At 45.5% G+C, this 18,559-nt stretch overlaps 1 protein-coding gene across 1 annotated transcript in view; it reads right to left on the reverse strand.

The window, feature by feature from the left end:
• Positions 1-5,078: 5,078 nt before the first annotated feature.
• The window catches only part of LOC113406977 (collagen alpha-3(VI) chain-like), a 111,077-nt gene continuing 97,596 nt past the window's right edge, over positions 5,079-18,559 (reverse strand). The window contains exons 45-46 of the mRNA XM_026653976.1: positions 7,013-7,183; positions 5,079-5,670 (exon numbers count right to left, since the gene is read on the reverse strand). Coding sequence (XP_026509761.1) covers positions 5,630-5,670; positions 7,013-7,183 — 212 coding nt within the window. The 3' untranslated portion in view covers positions 5,079-5,629. The remainder of the gene's footprint in view (positions 5,671-7,012; positions 7,184-18,559) is intronic.

Below are 18,559 nucleotides of genomic sequence, written 5' to 3' on the forward strand. Positions count from 1 at the left end.
CAAACAGTTTCACCATTCCTGAAAACACTTCTTCTTTTTTCCAAAACAATTTGCCTCAATCAAGTGGAATTTGTGAATTGTTTTGGTTGACCCCGATCTCCATTGTTTGGTGTGAAAAGGCTCTGTAAGAAAAATTTCACCCAGTTCTACTTCCGAGACTCAGTCCCATGGCTGACACATCCCCTCCTAACTTTTCTTTCATCTCTTGTCATATCTACCACCTCTCTCTTCACTGTAGTGTCTGAGCATCTCACAATCACTAATGGATTATCCCCGCTACGTCCCGAAATGGTAGGGAAGTGCCTCTGCTTGGCAGATGGGGAATGGAGGCACAGATTAGGTCACTCAGGATCCCAATCCAATGTTTTATCCAGTAGCGCATCCTTCCTTCCTCCCCTTTGTTCCTTCCGTGCACTGCACACGTAAGATCAGCTTGTGATACCCTCACTTATGGTGGGCAGCAGGGCACTCCCAGTGACATCATGGAGTAAGACACTTTTGGACATGAGGGTAGGGCTGACAGTCTGCCCCTTAAGAATCCCTCATGACCGGAGGATCTGGAAAGCTCTCCTAGCAGGGGTGAAAGTAACTTAAAGGATTTACCAGAGTCCTGCGGAGGGGGAGGGACCTCAACCGGAAGAGGCGTGGCCTCTACCGGAAGAGGTGGAGCCTTTAAATCCCGGGGCTTTTAAATCTGGATTTAAAGGGCTCGGGGATCCAGCTGAAGCTAGGAGCCCCGGACCCTTTAAATCACCCCCGGAGCTACCAGATGCAGAAGTGGCTGTGAGCCCTGGGGTTTGGGCAGGGGTGAAAGTAATTTACATTTCTTACCCATATGGTCCAATCGCAAGCAACCCACCTCTCCTACGTACTTCATGGATCCCTCCCATTGCATGACATAGATATAGAAACTCTGAGTGAAATTAACAAGGATGCCAGAAACGGCTCCTAACCCCGGGGGCTGAACCACGCAGGGAACAGCTGAGATTAAACTGTTCTTATGCAGGGGTCAGGCTTCTCCCTCCCTCAGCCAGTCTCCTTTTCTTACCGGTCCTCCGTACTGGCCTGTACTGGCTTACTTTCACCTCTGTCTCCCAGGCCCTGAGTCACTTGCTTTAAGTCCCGGCTTAAAAACTTTTGTTTATGTTAGCTCCTCCTTAATGCGGTGAAGCATTTTTAACACACTTCAGAGCAGACGGTTACTGGGCACCATTGTTGTTTATCATGCCATTCCTGGTAGCTCTTTTGCTCTGTTTTCCCAGCTGTTGCAACTTTGAATTCTTTGTCATAGGTTTTATATTTGGTGCATGCCCTTCCTCTCCCACCTTACGTCCTTTTATCTTTGTAGACTGAGATTTCTTTTAAAACCAGAAGTGAATTGCACCATTTTATATTACATTATTCCCCCTATGGTGTTCCATCCCCACAACAACCTCTCTGTTGCGTCTGGAGAGCAGGAGCCAGTAAATGCAATACACACTAGGGAACAGTAGGGGGAGCCAAGGGAGAGAAGAGTCAGGACTCAGGCGGGATGGAAAGAAAAGGCAGCGGGAGTGCTTGCTTTTAGTGCCTCTACATCAGTACAGAATACAGATTTAGCCTACTGCCTGCTTTGCTGATGCCACTCAAAAGGCAGGCAGCACGCTGCCCTGCATCAGGCAATGGACCGGGAGATGGGACACATGGGCTCTGTTCCTTCTGCCCACTGACTTGCTGTGTGATCTTGAGCAAAACCCCCTCTAAACCTGTATCTGTCTTGTCTATTTACACTGTGAGTTCTTCAGGGCGGGGACTGTCTCTTGCTATGTTCATGTACAATGCCTGGCAGAATGGGGCCGATTTCAGTTGGCTGTTCCAGGTGCTAACCTCACGTTAATAATGCTTTGGTAACACTGCTGCGTTAATTACAGACCATTCCCTTTCCTAAAGGCGATCTTTAAAAATCCCCCATAAAAGATGTTTACTGGTTAATATACATGTTCCGTATTAGTCACACCAATGACTCGAATCCAAGTTGGATCACACCAATGACTCGAATCCAAGCTCTATTTTTTCTTCCTATAAAGGCCCAACAAAGGGCCGAGGGCTTTTCTGTAACCCATCTGATCCAGGGATTTCACTTGACCATTCCAATGGTTAATCTCACGAAAACCAGATACTGGATCCAAAGCAGATATTAAACCTTCCTTCAGCCCACAATTAAAAAGCTATTGGGAGACAACAGTCTTGGCCTTCTGCACATTCCAGAAAAATACACAACGTGACCAATATTAGCTCCCCATTTAGAGTGTGGGGCCAGATTCCACGTCCGGTCACTACGCAGGTTGGAGCAGGCATGGTCCTTGATGCTGGGCTCCTTGCAGAGGAAAGTTTGCTAAGGGATTGGAGACTGAAGTAGCACAGTTGAGCTGGGAGTGTGACCGCGGATGTGCTGATACTGCACACCTGAAGTGCATTTTCATTCTCTGGCAGAACTTAAAGCTGACCGCTCCTGGCAGAGCCCTAGAGATAGGGCCTGTAGCCAAAACCACACCTGGGTAGTCCTCATTGGCCCATGGAGCTCAATCTGGTAATTCTTTGTGCTACTGGGGTGAATGTGGTTCTTTGACATCACAGATGTAGTGTTAATGGCACTTAGGGGTATCAGAAGAAGTTGTGTAGATCAAATGTAACCCAGTCATCATTGGAGCATCACTTTTTCACTCTGTTTAGCGCTATGAATATGCGCTGGCTTTTGTCCCCGTGGAAACAAATGCCAATTCTGATCCTAGAGAGATTTGTGGGATCCCTTTTCCTGGATTAACCTGCTAGGCTTTCGGGATCCTTTCAAAGGCAATGGTTGCCCTTTGATTGGGTATGACTCAATATGATGATATTAACTTGCCTAATATGAATTCCTGATGTGACCATCACTCATCTAAATCGGGATTCTCTGATCAAGCAAGTGAAGATGACACAGTCCACTTTCAAAGCATTGCTTTGGCCATTAGCTTTCTAGGGTAGTCTTGACTAAATCCGGGAACACCAGGTGCTAAAATATTACAGTTGCCATGGGCAGCACTGGAAATATCCAAAATTCCAGCTCCAGATCCTCCCTTTTCTGCAGACTTTTTCCAGACTGGGTAAGGAGGAAAATCCAAAGATATCAGCTGTTTCTTGATGACCCTTGTGGCTGTGACCAAATTTTCCTACAAGATCGATTCATAGATTCTTTTAAGGTCAGGTGGGACCATTCTAATCATCTAGTCTAACTTCCTGTAAAACAGAAGGATCCAGATCCATCTTCTGGGGCTTGGATCCAAATGGGGCAGCTGCTGGATTGACAGGTCAGTGTGGAGGGGCAGTGTTGTTCCCCACTGCCCTGTGTGTGTTGGCAGGACTGCTGTCACACCACTCCCCCAACGACCCTTGGTACAGCCCTCAGGGGAGTTGGCCAGCCCTCACTCCTGGAGAGCTTAACAAGGGCGTTGAAGGCATGTGAACCTGAGGACAGGAAGGGTAAGGGGGAGACCAAGGGAGTGCAGGGTTAGTGGTGCTGGGGGTAGGGAGCCAGACACAATGTGACTTCCACCAATTCGGTTCAGGCGCTTGCTCCTGAATCAGATCTCGGCTGCTGTTTGAGCTCGGATAAGAACCCAAATCCTGACACCCCACTTTGGCATCATCCGGCCTGGCAGGCAAATTTCTCTGGGTGACTCATCCCCACGCTGGAAGGTTTCCTCTCATTTAATAAAATGCCTCCTCGATTCTGGTTTGACTCTGTACATGGAGCGCACTGCATGCTGGGCCTTGTGTGAGGGCAGCATTGGCTCACAGAGCCTTCTCCCGCCCCCGGCACCCTAGCATAACTGTCAGGTACACCAGCAGTCCCTGCCCTGGGAGGGGCACATTGGGGTGCTCCCTGATAGTAACCCAGACCTGCAAATCACACCAAAGAAGGTGGGGTGGCAGGCCCTGGCCCAGCGCACCAGCGCACACTGCCCCACGGAACTGGCCGATCTGGAGTGGTGAGCAGCCGACAGCTCCCAAAGGGATAGTGCAGGAGGCACACTCCCGTTACCCATTGGGAAGGGGGTGTTGCAACTCTGCACCAATCCTGGCATTGACAGGCGGGTGACAGTCAGGGCAGAGGTGTGTGCAAAGTTGCATTTACACACCCGGAGGCTGCTCGCTGAAATCAAGGTCACTGTTCCTAGCCTGCCTGCGATGGCATGTGCCAGCTATATTTTTTTTACCCTGGAAGCTTCCTAAGGGTGTGATCCTGCACCCATTGAAGTCAATGGGAGTGTAGTCATTGGCTTTAGTGGGTGTCACCTCAAACCTCAAGCCAGGGTCTTGGCTACTGAACCACACAATAAATCAGTATTTTATGGTCTTTTACAAGGCAGCATGGTCCAATAGTTATGCCATTGGAGAGCAGCTCAGCAGAGCAGGGTTCTATTCCCAGTGCTGTCACTGACCTACTAGGTGAACTTGGGCAAGTCACTCGTCCCCATGCCTCAGTTTCTCCATCTATAAAATGAGGATAATGATACCAACTTCCTTGGTCAAGTGCTTTGAGGTTTATGGGTGAGAATTGCTACAGAAGAGCTAAGTATTTTTATTGTTCAGTCTCTGAAATCCACGTTAAGTTCCTTGTTTCTTTATTTTGGTCAACGATTGAGGCTCTGATCCTGCAATGACCTGTGCTATACAGGAGGTCAGACTGGATAATCTAGTGGTCCCTCCTGGCCTCAAACTCTGACTCTGACTTTATGTGCTAACGTTGCTCATGGGAGTAGTTCCACTGAAGTTAAGAAACCATCCACGATTGTAAAAGATGGCACGAAACCATGAGCGTTTCAAAACCTCCAGTAGACTTTATTTAAAAGTTCTTTTGTATAGACTTCCTAAAAACAAAAACCACAATTTAAAAAAAAATCCCCAACCCTGCAAACAAACAAAAAAGATAAAACACACAACATTAGAGGAATGCCAAAAACATTCTACACCACGATTTAAAAATTCTTTAACTGAGGCGTTGGTCCCCGCAGTGCATCTGTATTCAGAAATCTTGCTTTTTTTCCCCCCTTTTCTGGTTTGATTGATCACATATGTCACAAATGCGTAAACAAGAATCCGTTTGAAGTCTAATCCAGCAAGAGTAAAAACAGAATGAAAAACTGAACTGCCTGTTTAGCAGAATTAATGACTCCTTTACACATAGGCTTTCCATCTAAAGTTATGCTCAGTTATGAAAATGATACAAGCAAGTACATAACAGTTGCAGTGAAATTATTTTGTCCCTTATTTTCTAGACTTTACATTGCCATAAACAGGCATAATGCCAGAATCTGAAGGAAATGGTAGTTTGTAGACATGTTCAAACAAAATAATCTGCAGTGGATAACTATTACATAATGTTGAAGGTATACACTATAACCCGGACACATGTAGTACTCAGTCCACAAACAGTTTAGCACCATATTGATAGGTCATGCAGCAAAACACTCTCTTCAAGGTTTGCTTGGAATTTAAAGCATGAAATAGTACAGTGCAAGGTAGTCTATACCCTTAGCTTCTAAAGGGATAAGTTGGCATTGGCTGACTCCTGGTTCTCTGAGAGGTATGTGTTGATATTTTGCTGTCTTTAGGTTTCTATTGTCGTGACAACCCCAGGATTAATGTGAGCTGAAATTTGAATGGAGAGAAAAAACCAACATTATTGTGTGGCCAGGAGACCACGTACAGCCCCAAACAAGGCAACATTTAAGCACTGAAAATCCCTTTTTCACAGGCTATGCCGCCGGCAGCTCAGGAGCAGGCAGGGGCAGACGTTGCCCTCAGCGGCAGATGGATTGGGAGTGAGTAGGCATCCATGGAGCCCTGACCCTACCCTCAGTGCATTGGTTAGTGGAGCGGCCTGGTCATGCAGGGGGTGGTGCGCTGCACCTTGCAGAGTTATTTCCCAGCAGAGCAGGGGACAACACCCTGGGGGAAATTGTTCTGAAGCACATGCAGATCCTGGATCAGGGTAGAGACTAGATGTGCTGGCCTTTACTAGGGGCATGTGCAAGGAGCACAACACAGCCCTAAATATGCTGTTCCACAAGGTCATCACCCAAGTGGCCTCTCCTGAGGCCATTTATACAAGGGTTGACTGACTAATGTAACCGGGAGATGTCCTGATCATTCTGGCCACGCCCCAGAGATGTGCACGTGGCTATGGAAGTGTGGGACACATCAAGGATGAGCTGTCATCCCAGGTCCTGTGTATGACTGACGCCTCTTCTGTGTACTCTCATGTCCTAAATTAAAGAGCTAAGCTAACCAGCACACAATATAGGGTGCTTTTTGTCTTGCTAGCTCTCTGCTGTCCTCCCATGACCACAGATCTCTTGTACACACAAGTTTAATCTATAGGAAGGCAGGCGATCACAGCAAGACCCCAACTGGGATGATTCCTAATGGGCTGGGGTCTAGTGTCTTCCCCATATGCAGCAAATCCTTCCACTAAGCTACACTCGAAATTTCGGCCCACAGCAACCAGTGGGCGGGAGCAAGACCCTTCTTGGAAGAGAGGCTTCAAGAAGGATAATTCAGTGCACCTGTGCCCTAATCCATAGCACACTGAAGTCAATGGAAAGACTTCCACTGACTTGAATAGGGTTTAGCTCAGGTCTTGGATGGAAAAAGGGATTGTAGTCACTGTCAGAATTGGTATCTGAGCTCCTTTACAATTTCTGGAATGTCCACGTGATACAGGTTTTGGCGCATTCTGTAATCAGAAGCCAGTGTTTTGGTATCACATTGGAAGTGACAATTTCCTGACGGCGTAACTATTATGGACCAGACCCACAACTGGTGTAAATCAGAACAGCTCTATTGAGGTCAATGGAGTTACACCAGTTTACACTAGCTGATGAGCTGGCTCCATGACCTTAAGTGATGATTAACTGCCAACACTTCCACTGCATCTCTCAGCTATTGTAGCCAAATGGAGATGTGCAATGGCAGAAGGGACTCCACTTACCAGGAATGCAAACTTTTTCACATTCTTTCTGTGTGTTAAATTTGTTTTCATTTCCTCCGCAGCCACCATACCAGAATCTTGCACAGCTCTTGGTCTCTGAATCATAGTACCATTTGAGCACGAAATCCCTGCAAGTTCCTTCTTCTTTTTGCAACCTACAGATATCTGTGACTACAAATAGAGAAAGAAAAAGACTTAGCAGCCGATAAATGCAAACACCTTCACTATGTTTCCAGACAGGCTCCTGCACTTCCATGGTTTTACAGATACCATTTGACACAAAGTCAGACGTGTCCTCTCAAAAAGTGCATGCTTGGAAGACTGAGACAGATGGATCGTTGGGTACATGTGGCATGCAGGATTAAAGAGACAATCTCCATATTACAACATACAAATTACCAGTTCAGACTATTGGTCCATCATTCCAGAGTCCTGCCAGTAGCAGCTGCTGCTTCAGATAAAGGCAGAACTACCATCACCCACCCACAATTACCTAGCCAACTATGCAATGTTTTCCAGAAAGGACAAAATTCCTTCCTGGCTCCTGCAAGTGATCGCTTGAAGCTCTGAAGCACACGATCTGGCCAGCCCCTGTGTGGGAGCACTTCCCCTGCCCTCATGTTGCACTATTCAGGGGCTGGCCAGAATCTTGATGGGAACATAGTCCCTGCTTCTTCCAAGTATCCCCAAGAATGCGAGGTGCCGGAAGAGGATGAGAAGAGGGCAGGGCTATGTCCGTTTTCCCTTCTGCGCCAGCCAGTGGAATTGGCCAGCTATAAAATGGGGAATAGGCTACACTAGCTTCAGAGTATGCAGCCCAGTGGTGCCAGAGGGGACTGGAAACTCCAGCAGCTGTATGGCCTGTCTGCTCCCCACTCTCACATGCCTAACTATCTCTAGGGAAGAGGGAAGCCAGACATTGACTACAAACAATGCCGACCGAAAAGCCCACTTCCAGTCCTTTTTAAAATCCAGGCCACGTTGACTTCAATCCTGCACAGGCTAGTCTGGGTAGCGAGAGCTGCTCAGGTGTGGGAGTGAAAAACGTCTCATTCCTCAGTCCTACATGGGGAACAAACTCACCTCTAGTGACGAGGGACAGAGCAACAGTGGAGTGGTGCTGGAGCCTCTCCAATGGCTGTAAGCAAAAAAGCTACATTGCCTCTGCACACTGACCTCTCTAGTCTGTTCCCAAAGGACAGTGTTTTCTCTCCTACTGACAAGTTTACATTTACATTTTTCCCTTCCAGTTTTCCTGGCACCAAGCTGTTCTGGCTGCACAGAGTGGGCTCTCACCGAGAACGTCGCAAATGAGTCCACCAGCAGGGGACAGATGTGATTGTGTGGGAGGGCGGGGGGGCAATTTAAAGGATTGTTCATTAGCATTAGCTATGTCTGGGTTTGGCAAGGGTGTGACATGACGGATAGCAAATTTCAAAATTAGGTGACTATATTTTTGGCGCTGATTTTATTATAGTATCTATATTATAGATGTACGTGTGATAGAGATACCGATCTGGAAACACTTACGTCACCTTAAATAGCTCCACATAGCTATGTCCCTTTCTCACAATAACAAGGGCATATCTTGTAAACCATTGGAGATTGGGATCTAGCCCCCTCCCTCACTGATATCCAGCATAGCCCAGCCAAAGGTCAGAACTCCGCCATGCATTCACTACCCAGAAGCCTTCCCAATGTCAGGTGGTGCTGTGATTAAAGATGACACCTCCTGGTTAGAGTCAGCCCCCAGTCCTCATCATGTGCCATATCGGCTTGAATCATAGAATATCAGGGTTGGAAGGGACCTCGGGAGGTCATCTAGTCCAACCCCCTGCTCAAAGCAGGACCAATCCCGGCTTGCTGTCGCTGGCTGCTGAATTCTCTCTCTCAAACACACACAGGGGAAATCCTTTGGTGAGAAGGGCTTACAGCAGTCTGTGGCACTCGCCACCTGCGTTACCCCATTTCTGCCCTAAAATACCATATTCTTCTCATATGTACAAAATCTGTGAACACTATAGATGCCATATGAACTAAGGTAATTTGGGACATAATCCCTCTACTCTCACTTAGGGACACTGTTCTTAGACAGTGTAGGCTGAATATAACTTCTTATATTTAGTTAGCTTATTACTGAATGTACCTGATATTAGGTTGGCCCGGTCCACTGAAACCAGTCTGAGCTAAATATCTGCACATGGTATGTCAGAGTCAAGATGCTTTTGCTCATAGAGCCATTTCTGGAGATGTGCCATCTGCACACAAACAAAATTCTCTGGATTTTTTTAGTGAATCATAGAATGTCAGGGTTGGAAGGACCTCAGGAGGTTATCTAGTCCAACCCCCTGCTCAAAGCAGGACCAATCCCCAGACTGATTTTCACCCCAGTTCCCTAAATGGCCCCCTCAAGGATTGAACTCTCAACCCTGGGTTTAGCAGGCCAATGTGCCCACCACTGAGCTATCCCTCCCCCCATATTTGCAACTTAAGCCACAGTTGGGTCCTCTGATCTCCAGGTGGTGTAAATAGGTGCAGCCCATGTAAATCAGCCCCATCATTTACCCCAGCTAAGGGGGCTGCTCCATAGGACAATTGCAGGGCAACATTTTTTGTGCAAATAATTTTTTTTTGCTGAAGAAAGCAGATTTGGGTTGACCACAATCATTTGCAGGCTCAGGTAGAGTGCGGCAAATTGTTTTGGTCAAGCAAAGAAAAAATTTGGAAATGTCCAAATGATTTGTTTGGCCATTTCCGAACCAAAAACATGTTGAGTTTTCATTTTGGAATTTCACACCATTTAAAAAAAAAATAAGTGAAAAAACCCCCAAACCTTTGAAAACTAACAAAACAGTTCATTTGACCCAAAACACTTTTGCTTCAACTTTTTTGTTTCACCTCAAAAATCGAAAAAGGTTTATTTTGGGTTGCTCTGAACCATTTTTTTTTTTTGGTCTTCAGTTCTGCAACTGAACCAAAAAATCACTTAGTCACACGGTTCTCCATGGGACCTGATGGGATGTTAGAAGCCTTTCCATTTACGTTCTGGTCACAGCACGATCCTTAATGACTCAGAGCCAGGTGTCAAAGAGTGTGGACTCGATACACTCTCCTGGTGCAGAGGATGTATAATAGGCAAAGGGACCCCAGCGGGGTTGGCGGGGGAAGCAGAAAGGGTTTGCAGCTTTAGCTCAGTGAGCTGCCCTGATCCCTTCACTGGGGTCCTCTACAAAATATACTTAGGACCAGCATCAGAGTCATTGTTGGCTACAATGTGTGCTGCCCTACCTGGAGTATAAAAGTCCAGTTTTTGTCAGTATACAGATACAAATCTCTTAGCTGAGGTTATAGCATAGAAGCACATACCAGACAGCGCTCCCTGCCCTCACAAGAAATGATATATTAGCCAGATAGATTCACCACCAAGACAGCCCATGCATGGAATCCGGATTATAAAACCACAGCCTTTCATAGAAAGACAATGTACCTGTTTAGTATAACACTATTTATTTTCAATAGCCCTCCATGTTTCTGAGCAGTTCAGTATCCGCCACAGGCAAGAAAAAATACATGCCTTAAATGGCAATGGTGAGGCAGGCAGAATCTAGTGAGAAGACTTGGCCCTGGAGTTCCTGCTCTGATCCAAGTGCAAAACGAAGACTAATGCATCTAAATACACCCATGGAGTAGTAAGTGCAATGGCTGATTGATTAGGTACAGATAAAAATAAGGTCCCATAGCAGCTACACTCTATCGATAGGGACAGAACTCTATGGGATCCTGAACTTTACAGTATCAGAGTCGATGGTCGTCATATAAGTGGATTTATATTACAACTCCCATTGAAATCACTCGGCGTTAGGCACCTAAATACTTTTAAAAATCTGGTCCTTGGTCATTTATTTTTCTATTTATTAAAGAATAGTTTCTCTTCTGGTTATTTGTCAGCAATGGGGGAGATCCTGGTCCTCTGCTCAGGCTTTTTGTGTTGCTCCAGTGCTACAAAGAAGGGGGACACAAAGCTGGCTTGAGGCACTCCCATTCTGCAGGCTCTGGTGCAAGGAGGTGAATTGGGGACAGGAGTTGTGTGCTATGCCCTGGCAATCTCGGTCTGGCATAGCAGCCACTTGGAAGCCATCAGCAAGGAACGCAAGTTAGAGCAGTCCTGAAGCTGCCCTAATCTGGGGGTTTAGTTGGCCTCTGGATTAAGGGGTGAAGTTTAAAATTGGCAAACAACCGTCTTTGACACCCCTCTGGGGTGCTGTGCCAAGCACAGATCCGTGGGACCCAAGCATCTTCCTCAATATTTCCAGTTGCTTGTTCTCTTTTGTTTCAGACTGACCTTTTCCAGCCTGCCACGGGATTAAAAATCACACGCAGCACACACAAAAACAAGAAAATAAAACCAATTAGTTGGGGCGGAGAGGAAGGCTGATGTTCTAATTGTTGCAATATTTCCCCGTCGCTTGGGAACATGGGTAACAAATTCATCATGTGTTTATGTAGTTCGTAAACAGCTGCAAGGGGGAAAAGCAGGCTAAAGCTAATAAATGCCTTTCAGGGCTGGCAATATTTGCATTCAGTTTTGCAAGACGTTCAAAGTGGAAATAACTACTTTTTACATGCTTAATTTTGCATCAGATCAAGAGTACTTTTTTTTTTTTTTAATTTAAAAACCTTTGCCTTCCTTTCCAGAATGAAATTTAGCCTAGGCTTCTGTAAAGTACAGTTCAATATATAAACAGGATTTTCAAAAGTGACTAGGGATTTGAGGTAACTCAGCATTGGGGCTCCCAGCTTGAGACCCCTTAAAATCAGGCCCTTTGGAAGGTGTGACAAGTTGGACATCGAAAACTTGAGCTATTCAATTGACTAGTCACTTTCAGAAATCTCGGCCTACATGCATTACAGCTACAATGTTTTCGGCAGTCCTCACCCTGATTACAAATTTTAGTTAATGTTAACAAAGCACGGAAGGCCCGAAGAGTAATTCTCCTTCCCACAAAACATCCCACTGAACTTAACGGGCCTACCTGGCCAAGTAAGGACTAATCATGGGACTAAATGGTTGTGGGATCAGACCCCAGTTTCCTATAAAGCAATTTTACATCAACATTGAGGCTAAAGGACTTTTTCTCATTAAAAATGAGAGAAATCTGTTAGGGGCTGAGTATAGTTTCCCTTCTCGTTATTTTTAAATAATGAGAGCGCCTCCCTGCCTATTTTGTTGTTGTTTTATGGGGGTCGGTTTGTTTGTTTGTTTCCAGGATTGGGGCCTTTGACGGCACCAGGGTCCCAACCTGGAAGACTGGAGGAATGAAAGTACATTTGCAAGCTAGTTTCTTAAGCTCAGGCAGATCCTAAAGAACAAGACTTAATACTCCCTAAGCTCTATTTTGTGGAATGACCTTGAACTATGCTACTGAAAGTCTGATTAGAAAACAGGTCTAGCAAAGAACTCCAGAGAAAAGATTCCAGTGGCAAGTTGTTCAAAATAAATAATAATGGTAGGTCCTGGAAGCTACTCAGGGGTTTCGAATGTTAGAATAAATCCCAGGAGATCGATTAAGGGCCTGGAGATGCAGTCATAAGTGTGTGATATATGTAAGTATCTTTATCACAAACCCATGCAATTTATCACATTGTCATCACACACGCACCCCCCTATGTATGCAGTTGTGTACTTCACACAATTATACTTCTGGCTCAGAATCTGGCATATATAACAGGGGTCGGCAAGCTTTCAGAAGTGGTGTGCCGAATCTTCATTTATTCACTCTAATTTAAGGTTTCGCGTGCCAGTCATACATTTTAACGTTTTTAGAAGGTCTCTTTCTATAAATCTATAATATATAACTAAACTATTGTTGTATGTAAAGTAAATAAGGTTTTTTTAAATGTTTAAGAAGTTTCATTTAAAATTAAATTAAAATGCAGAGCCCCCCGGACCGGTGGCCAGGACCTGGGCAGTGTGAGTGCCACTGAAAATCAGCTCGCATGCTGCCTTCGGCACGTGTGCCATAGGTTGCCTATCCCTGATATATAAAATCAAATCTGCTCTTCATTTGAACTGGGGGGGGGGGTTCCCCACTATGATGCTTTAAGCTATATTAAGAGTCTCTCTGTTTTATGATCACATATATCTGAGTATATCTTTGCTAAAAGAAATTCCAATGTGTCAATCAGTTCAACCTCAAACTGTCCATCCTCCCTACTGGAATCACATTGGACATTTGTTGGCTGCTCTGTTTAACAGTTCTCTATGGCTAACAGTTTATTGTGATGTATAATCCATTGACACTAGGAACTGCAATTCTGAGATAGGAGAAAGTTTTAAAAGCACTTTTCTAGCCCTTGCCATTTCTATCCATTGTCCCCTACAAGTCTGCAATCAATAGAGATCTTTCAATTCAGCTTTGTTGATGGACTTCTGCAGCCAAAAGCTTTTCCAGGCCTTTGGGAGAGGAGGGTGTTGTCTTAAAAAACAACACTCCAGCTCACTGCTTTTTACATTCCAATCGGCCACGGTCAAATATAAAAGCCAGCACTTACACATATAAAAATCAATCTACTCCAAGTTCTGGTGCTCCGTTATGGAATCCAGCTGGTAAGCAAAGCTGTCTGATCGTGGTATGTATAGGTAGTAGTAGTTAGTCCTCTGCAGTACAGAGTCTACATAGTTAGGTTGCACCCTCTCCTCTTTTTTAACACTAACAAGGAGTTAGAGGATATTCTAGATCAGTTGATACACAGTAAAAGTCAACTACTATTTTACTTTGTACACATCAAATTTCAAATTCAACTTCAGGATTGTTTCTGCTGTACCGTAGCTGAAGATTTATGAAACTGTGTATGTTGATAATGTAGAATAACAACAGCTTGCGGTTATTACATGGACCAAAAAATACAGGAGAATCTTAAGAGTGTTGGAAAGACGGAAGGGCCTGATTGTCAAAGGAACTTTGGTTTCAATCAGATGCCATGTGGACACACATCACCCTGGAAGATCTCAGCCTTCATGGGTACAGGTAATAGAAATGAATCATTTTGTATATTGTTAATGGGGCCCACTTGTTCTTTTTGATGTTGCACTTTGTACACAGACACAACCTCAGTGTTCAGAGAAGAGGTTTCTTCTTCTACTGCCTTTTGTTAAAACTCTCTGGAGCTACCTGCTTTTTGAAAGCATCATGTAGGTAATGTTTTCGTGCTCACCTTCTTACCTCTCACAGAGCCTTATTAGCAAACCCAGATCCAAAGCAACCATCCCGTCTGCTTCTAACTTTCATCTCTGCTTGTTAAATTAGTTCCTGACCAGTCTGACTCTCTTCTTTGTTTCTACCTTCATAGTGAGGGAGTTTTCATTTCCGTGTCAGTTGGAGGGACATACTGTGTGTTAGTCTTCGTAGTTAGCCTCTATCTTTGCATCTTGGGTAGTTGATGGTTGTTCATCAATTCCACGTTACTTTGATTCTCTCAGAAAGGCCATTTGGGGGCAATCATTACATTCAGTGCAACATGAATGCTTCAGCCCAGACTCAGATGCAAGCCTGAAAGTTGGAAGATGTAGCTCTCCTTGCATATGCTTCATCATACATCTTTGCAGCCACTGGGCCCTTAGTATTTATGGGAGTGTTTAACGTAGAGCCCTGCGCGGATACAACTTTATACCCGTGGATAGAAATTGGTATCCACGGAACCGCAGGGCTCTCAAGGAACTGCAGCAGTGAAAGAAGCAGAACGTGGGGCCGCCGCTCCCAGGAGCCAGCACCCCGCACCAGCAGCTCCTCCGGCGTGGCTGTACCGGTACCGGCCCCAGCACTGTGCTCCGGTGGGTCTGTACCACCCCTAGCCCTTCCATGCAGCTGTCTGCATCTCCTGTCTGAGGGGGGGGTGTGCGCTGCTTGAACACAAGAGCGCACCCAGGGACAGCTGCTGGTGGTCCTGGTGCCCGCCCCACATTCTGCTCCTTTCGCCGCTGTGGTTCCCGGGATAGCCCTGCAGTTCTGCAGATACTGGTTTCTATCCGCGGATATCTGCATCCACAGGTATAAATTTGTATCTGCGCAGGGCTCTAGTGTAATGGATGTTTATAGCGCTGTCTTCTAATCCAGAGAATTCAGGGAGCCATTTAGGTATTTGCTTATTTCAATGATTTACCATAATTAGGACCCTACCAAATTCACGACCATGAAAAATGCATCATGGACCATGAAATCTGGTTTCCCCGTGAAATCTGGCTCTTGTGGGCGGGGGGTGGTATTGCCACCCTTCTTTCTGCACTGGCTTCACAGCTGGGTGGCTGGAGAGTGGTGGCTAGTGGGAACCATGTGACTTATCCAACCAATGAACTACCTGACATATCTTGGAGAGTGAATATTGAACATTTGCAGTGATCTGTTCATGAGCAATACATGCAAGGAAATCCTGCTCATAGCTAGTCCAGAAGGCTAAATTATTCACCATGAATGATTTGCGTTACTCTCTGCTTTAATTCTGACTCAGAATGAGCTTCCCGAAGATTTGGCTATAGCAGATAGCAAAACAGTGTCTTTCCAGTTTTCCTATTAGGCTAAATTGACTTTGACTGTTACACAATGGCACCTCTGCTCTAACGTGATACTTTCTTATCAGTCCAGTCCTTTTCATAGACCTCTAAGAGCGTTTTTAAACCTCCTTCTCTGATTAGCTTTCCACAATACACAGCATTTTTGTTGCTAATAAGTGATATTATCTGGTCACGTGTCAGGTTCTGGATTGTGCAGTAATTTGCAGAGGTGCTGACCCTGTCTTCCTTTTGCTCTTTTTTGAGTGCTAGTTAAATCTTTTAATTTCTTTCATGCATTTTCAAGGCTCCACCTTCAGCCAGTGGATTATAACCTGCAGTTCTTGAGAGACTCTAGGTCGAGCCAAACTCCCATTGACTTTTAGGGAACACTGAAGAATTAAGCTCAGAGTAAAAGCTGTGTTATCCGGCACTTTACCAGCCGGAAAGATCTATAAACCAGCATTTCTGATCTTCATGGAACGTCCGGTTTATAGTCCGGTTGGTGTGGGGCCAGCAGGCTCCCTACCTGGCTCTGCGTGGCTCCCCAAAAGTGGTGACATGTCCCTGCTGCTTCTAAGCGGAGGAACAGCCATGAGGGGTTTGGAGTGTGGAAGGGGGTGCAGGACACGGGCCCTCGGAGTTTGGGTGCGGGGGGGGGTGCAGGGTGCTGGATCTGGGCAGCGCTTACCTCAGGCAATTCCCTGCAAGTGGCAACACATCCCAGCTGCTCCTAGATGGAGGTGCGGGTAGACAGCTCTGTGCGCTGCCCCCACCCCACCCCACCCCACGGCCAATGGGAGCTGTGGGGGGGCGCCTGGATCAGGCACCCCTTGCCGCTTCCCAACCTCCAGTCCTGAGCCCCCTCTCATACCCAAACTCCCTCCCTCTTAGTTAACCAGAATTTTTTACTTACCAGCACCCCCAACTCCCTCAACATGCCGGATAACAAAGCTTTTACTCTATTTGGGGCCTTGATTCAGCAAAGCTTCCCTGTTCAGGAAAGCACTAACGCACATGATTGACGTTAAGGCCTTGGTGCTTCAGCAGAGGATGCGGAGATCTTGTTTTTGTGCCGTTATTTGGGCTTCATCTATGTTGCTTACGCAATTCATTTCCTTTCCTTTTCCCTGTTTCAGCTTTTGTCCTCTGCGTGATAGTTTTGCATTTTCCAGGTTATTTTTCCTTTGTTGTTTGCTACTTTCTGTGGCTAATTAGCTTCTTATTTACACAAGTCTCCATGTGCCTCCTATGATCTCGTTAGCCTTTCTTTCGTCTGTTTCATAGCAGCTCTTGCCATTCATTCTGCATTCTTTCTCAATTTTCCTAACCGTAGGTAATTTCTTCTGTGGGTATTTTGAGAGCAGTTGTTTTACAGGGAGGCTGTGCCAACTGGCTGTTAGTCCAGGGGACTGAGAACCAGAGGACTTTAATTTAATCTGACTTGATGTAATCTTGGGCAAGTAATTTACCCTCTTGCTAAAATAAGGCTACCACTCGCCTTAGTAAAGTATATTGATATTCCTGGATAAAAGGTGTTATGTAAGTAACGTCAGCTCTATTCTGACCCCTTTTCAAACTCCATTCACCAGCCTCACCCACCACATTACCTTCAGGGTCTCCCTCTCTGCCTAAACTTTCAATGTTTCTTATGTCAGGGTGATTACGGGCTCAATTGTGCAGCACACTAAGCACTCGTCTGTGACACTGGGCAATCTCAATTCCCACTGTGGTCAATGGGAGTTCTGCTTGAATAAGGAGTGCCTCTTTTGACTCACTATGATTTCTCGTGTGTCCACCGGGTGAATTTCAAGTGTGGGAAAACTGTGCTATTAATGAGCAAATCATTCAGACAATTGACCGAATTCTTGTTATTTGTTTAGGCATCGGGACTCTAACAAGTTTCAGTGCATCTAACTGGTGTCTGGGGGGGGGCACAGATCAGCATTCATGTCGCACTCCGGGCCAGGCAAGCTAATGATCCAACCAGCGGACCAAATTCAGTGATGAATCCATGCCAGCTGAGACATGTTGCGCATACGCTAAGAAGATTTGTGTCTAAAGCTTGCAGTAGACAAAAAATTACCCAGGCAAGCTGGGTCTAATCACAGTGTTGTGTTCTGAATTTTGTTCAGACCTCCTAATTAACTGAAATGAGCTTTAAACTGTGGCCATATAGCACATAATTTAAAGAGAGGAGGGGTCCACTGTGAGTCATGGCTTTACTTGATCCCGTCTCACACAGATAAGTATGACTGGAATGCTAGGCTTGGGCTGCTACTGTTTAGATTTGTTTATTCCATAGTAAACTTAAAGGTCATTTCGTACTTAAAACATACGGAGGTGGTCCTGAAGCAGAGTTCTGCATCCAAAGAATCCTAAAGTTTGGCTGGGTTTGGAATCTCACGTATATCTCAATTTTACAGCTGTTCTTCATCTCTTTGCACCAAAATCCCTGATCTCTGATCTGCAGAATTGAAATTTTCCCCTACAAAATTCATCCTGATTTGGGATGATTTTTTTTTCAAAAACTCAACATTTTTGCATTACTGAAAGAGGAGGTTACTTATCTGTAACTGGAGGTTCTTCGAGATGTGTGGTCCCTATGTATATTTCACACACAGGGACCATCACTTGAAGAAAAATCCCATTTCCCAGATGGCTTTATTGGCTACACTGCATGTTGCCTCTAGCAACTGGATTAGATGACCTCTCAAGGTCCCTTTGAGCCCTACATTGTTGTGGTTCCCTGGCATTCGCTTCCTTCCTGGGTTTGTCTCCCCTCTCAGAGGGTGGGCTGGAGACAGAGCTCCATCAATGCTGGCAGGACTTCTATTCAGGTTTTTGTCCTGTGACCATCGCTATGGAGGAGGAAGTCTGTTGTGCATTGATCTTCAAGATCCCATGCAATTGTTGACTACACCCTCTGTCCAGTCTACAAAGCTGGAAACCCCCACATTAGAGCAGAGGAAATTCCTTAAGGAGAACATTGCAGTTTTCTA

The sequence above is a fragment of the Terrapene carolina genome, unplaced genomic scaffold (assembly GCF_002925995.2).
Source record: "Terrapene carolina triunguis isolate 2854851 unplaced genomic scaffold, T_m_triunguis-2.0 Scaffold174, whole genome shotgun sequence".
Classification (NCBI taxonomy): domain Eukaryota; kingdom Metazoa; phylum Chordata; order Testudines; family Emydidae; genus Terrapene; species Terrapene triunguis.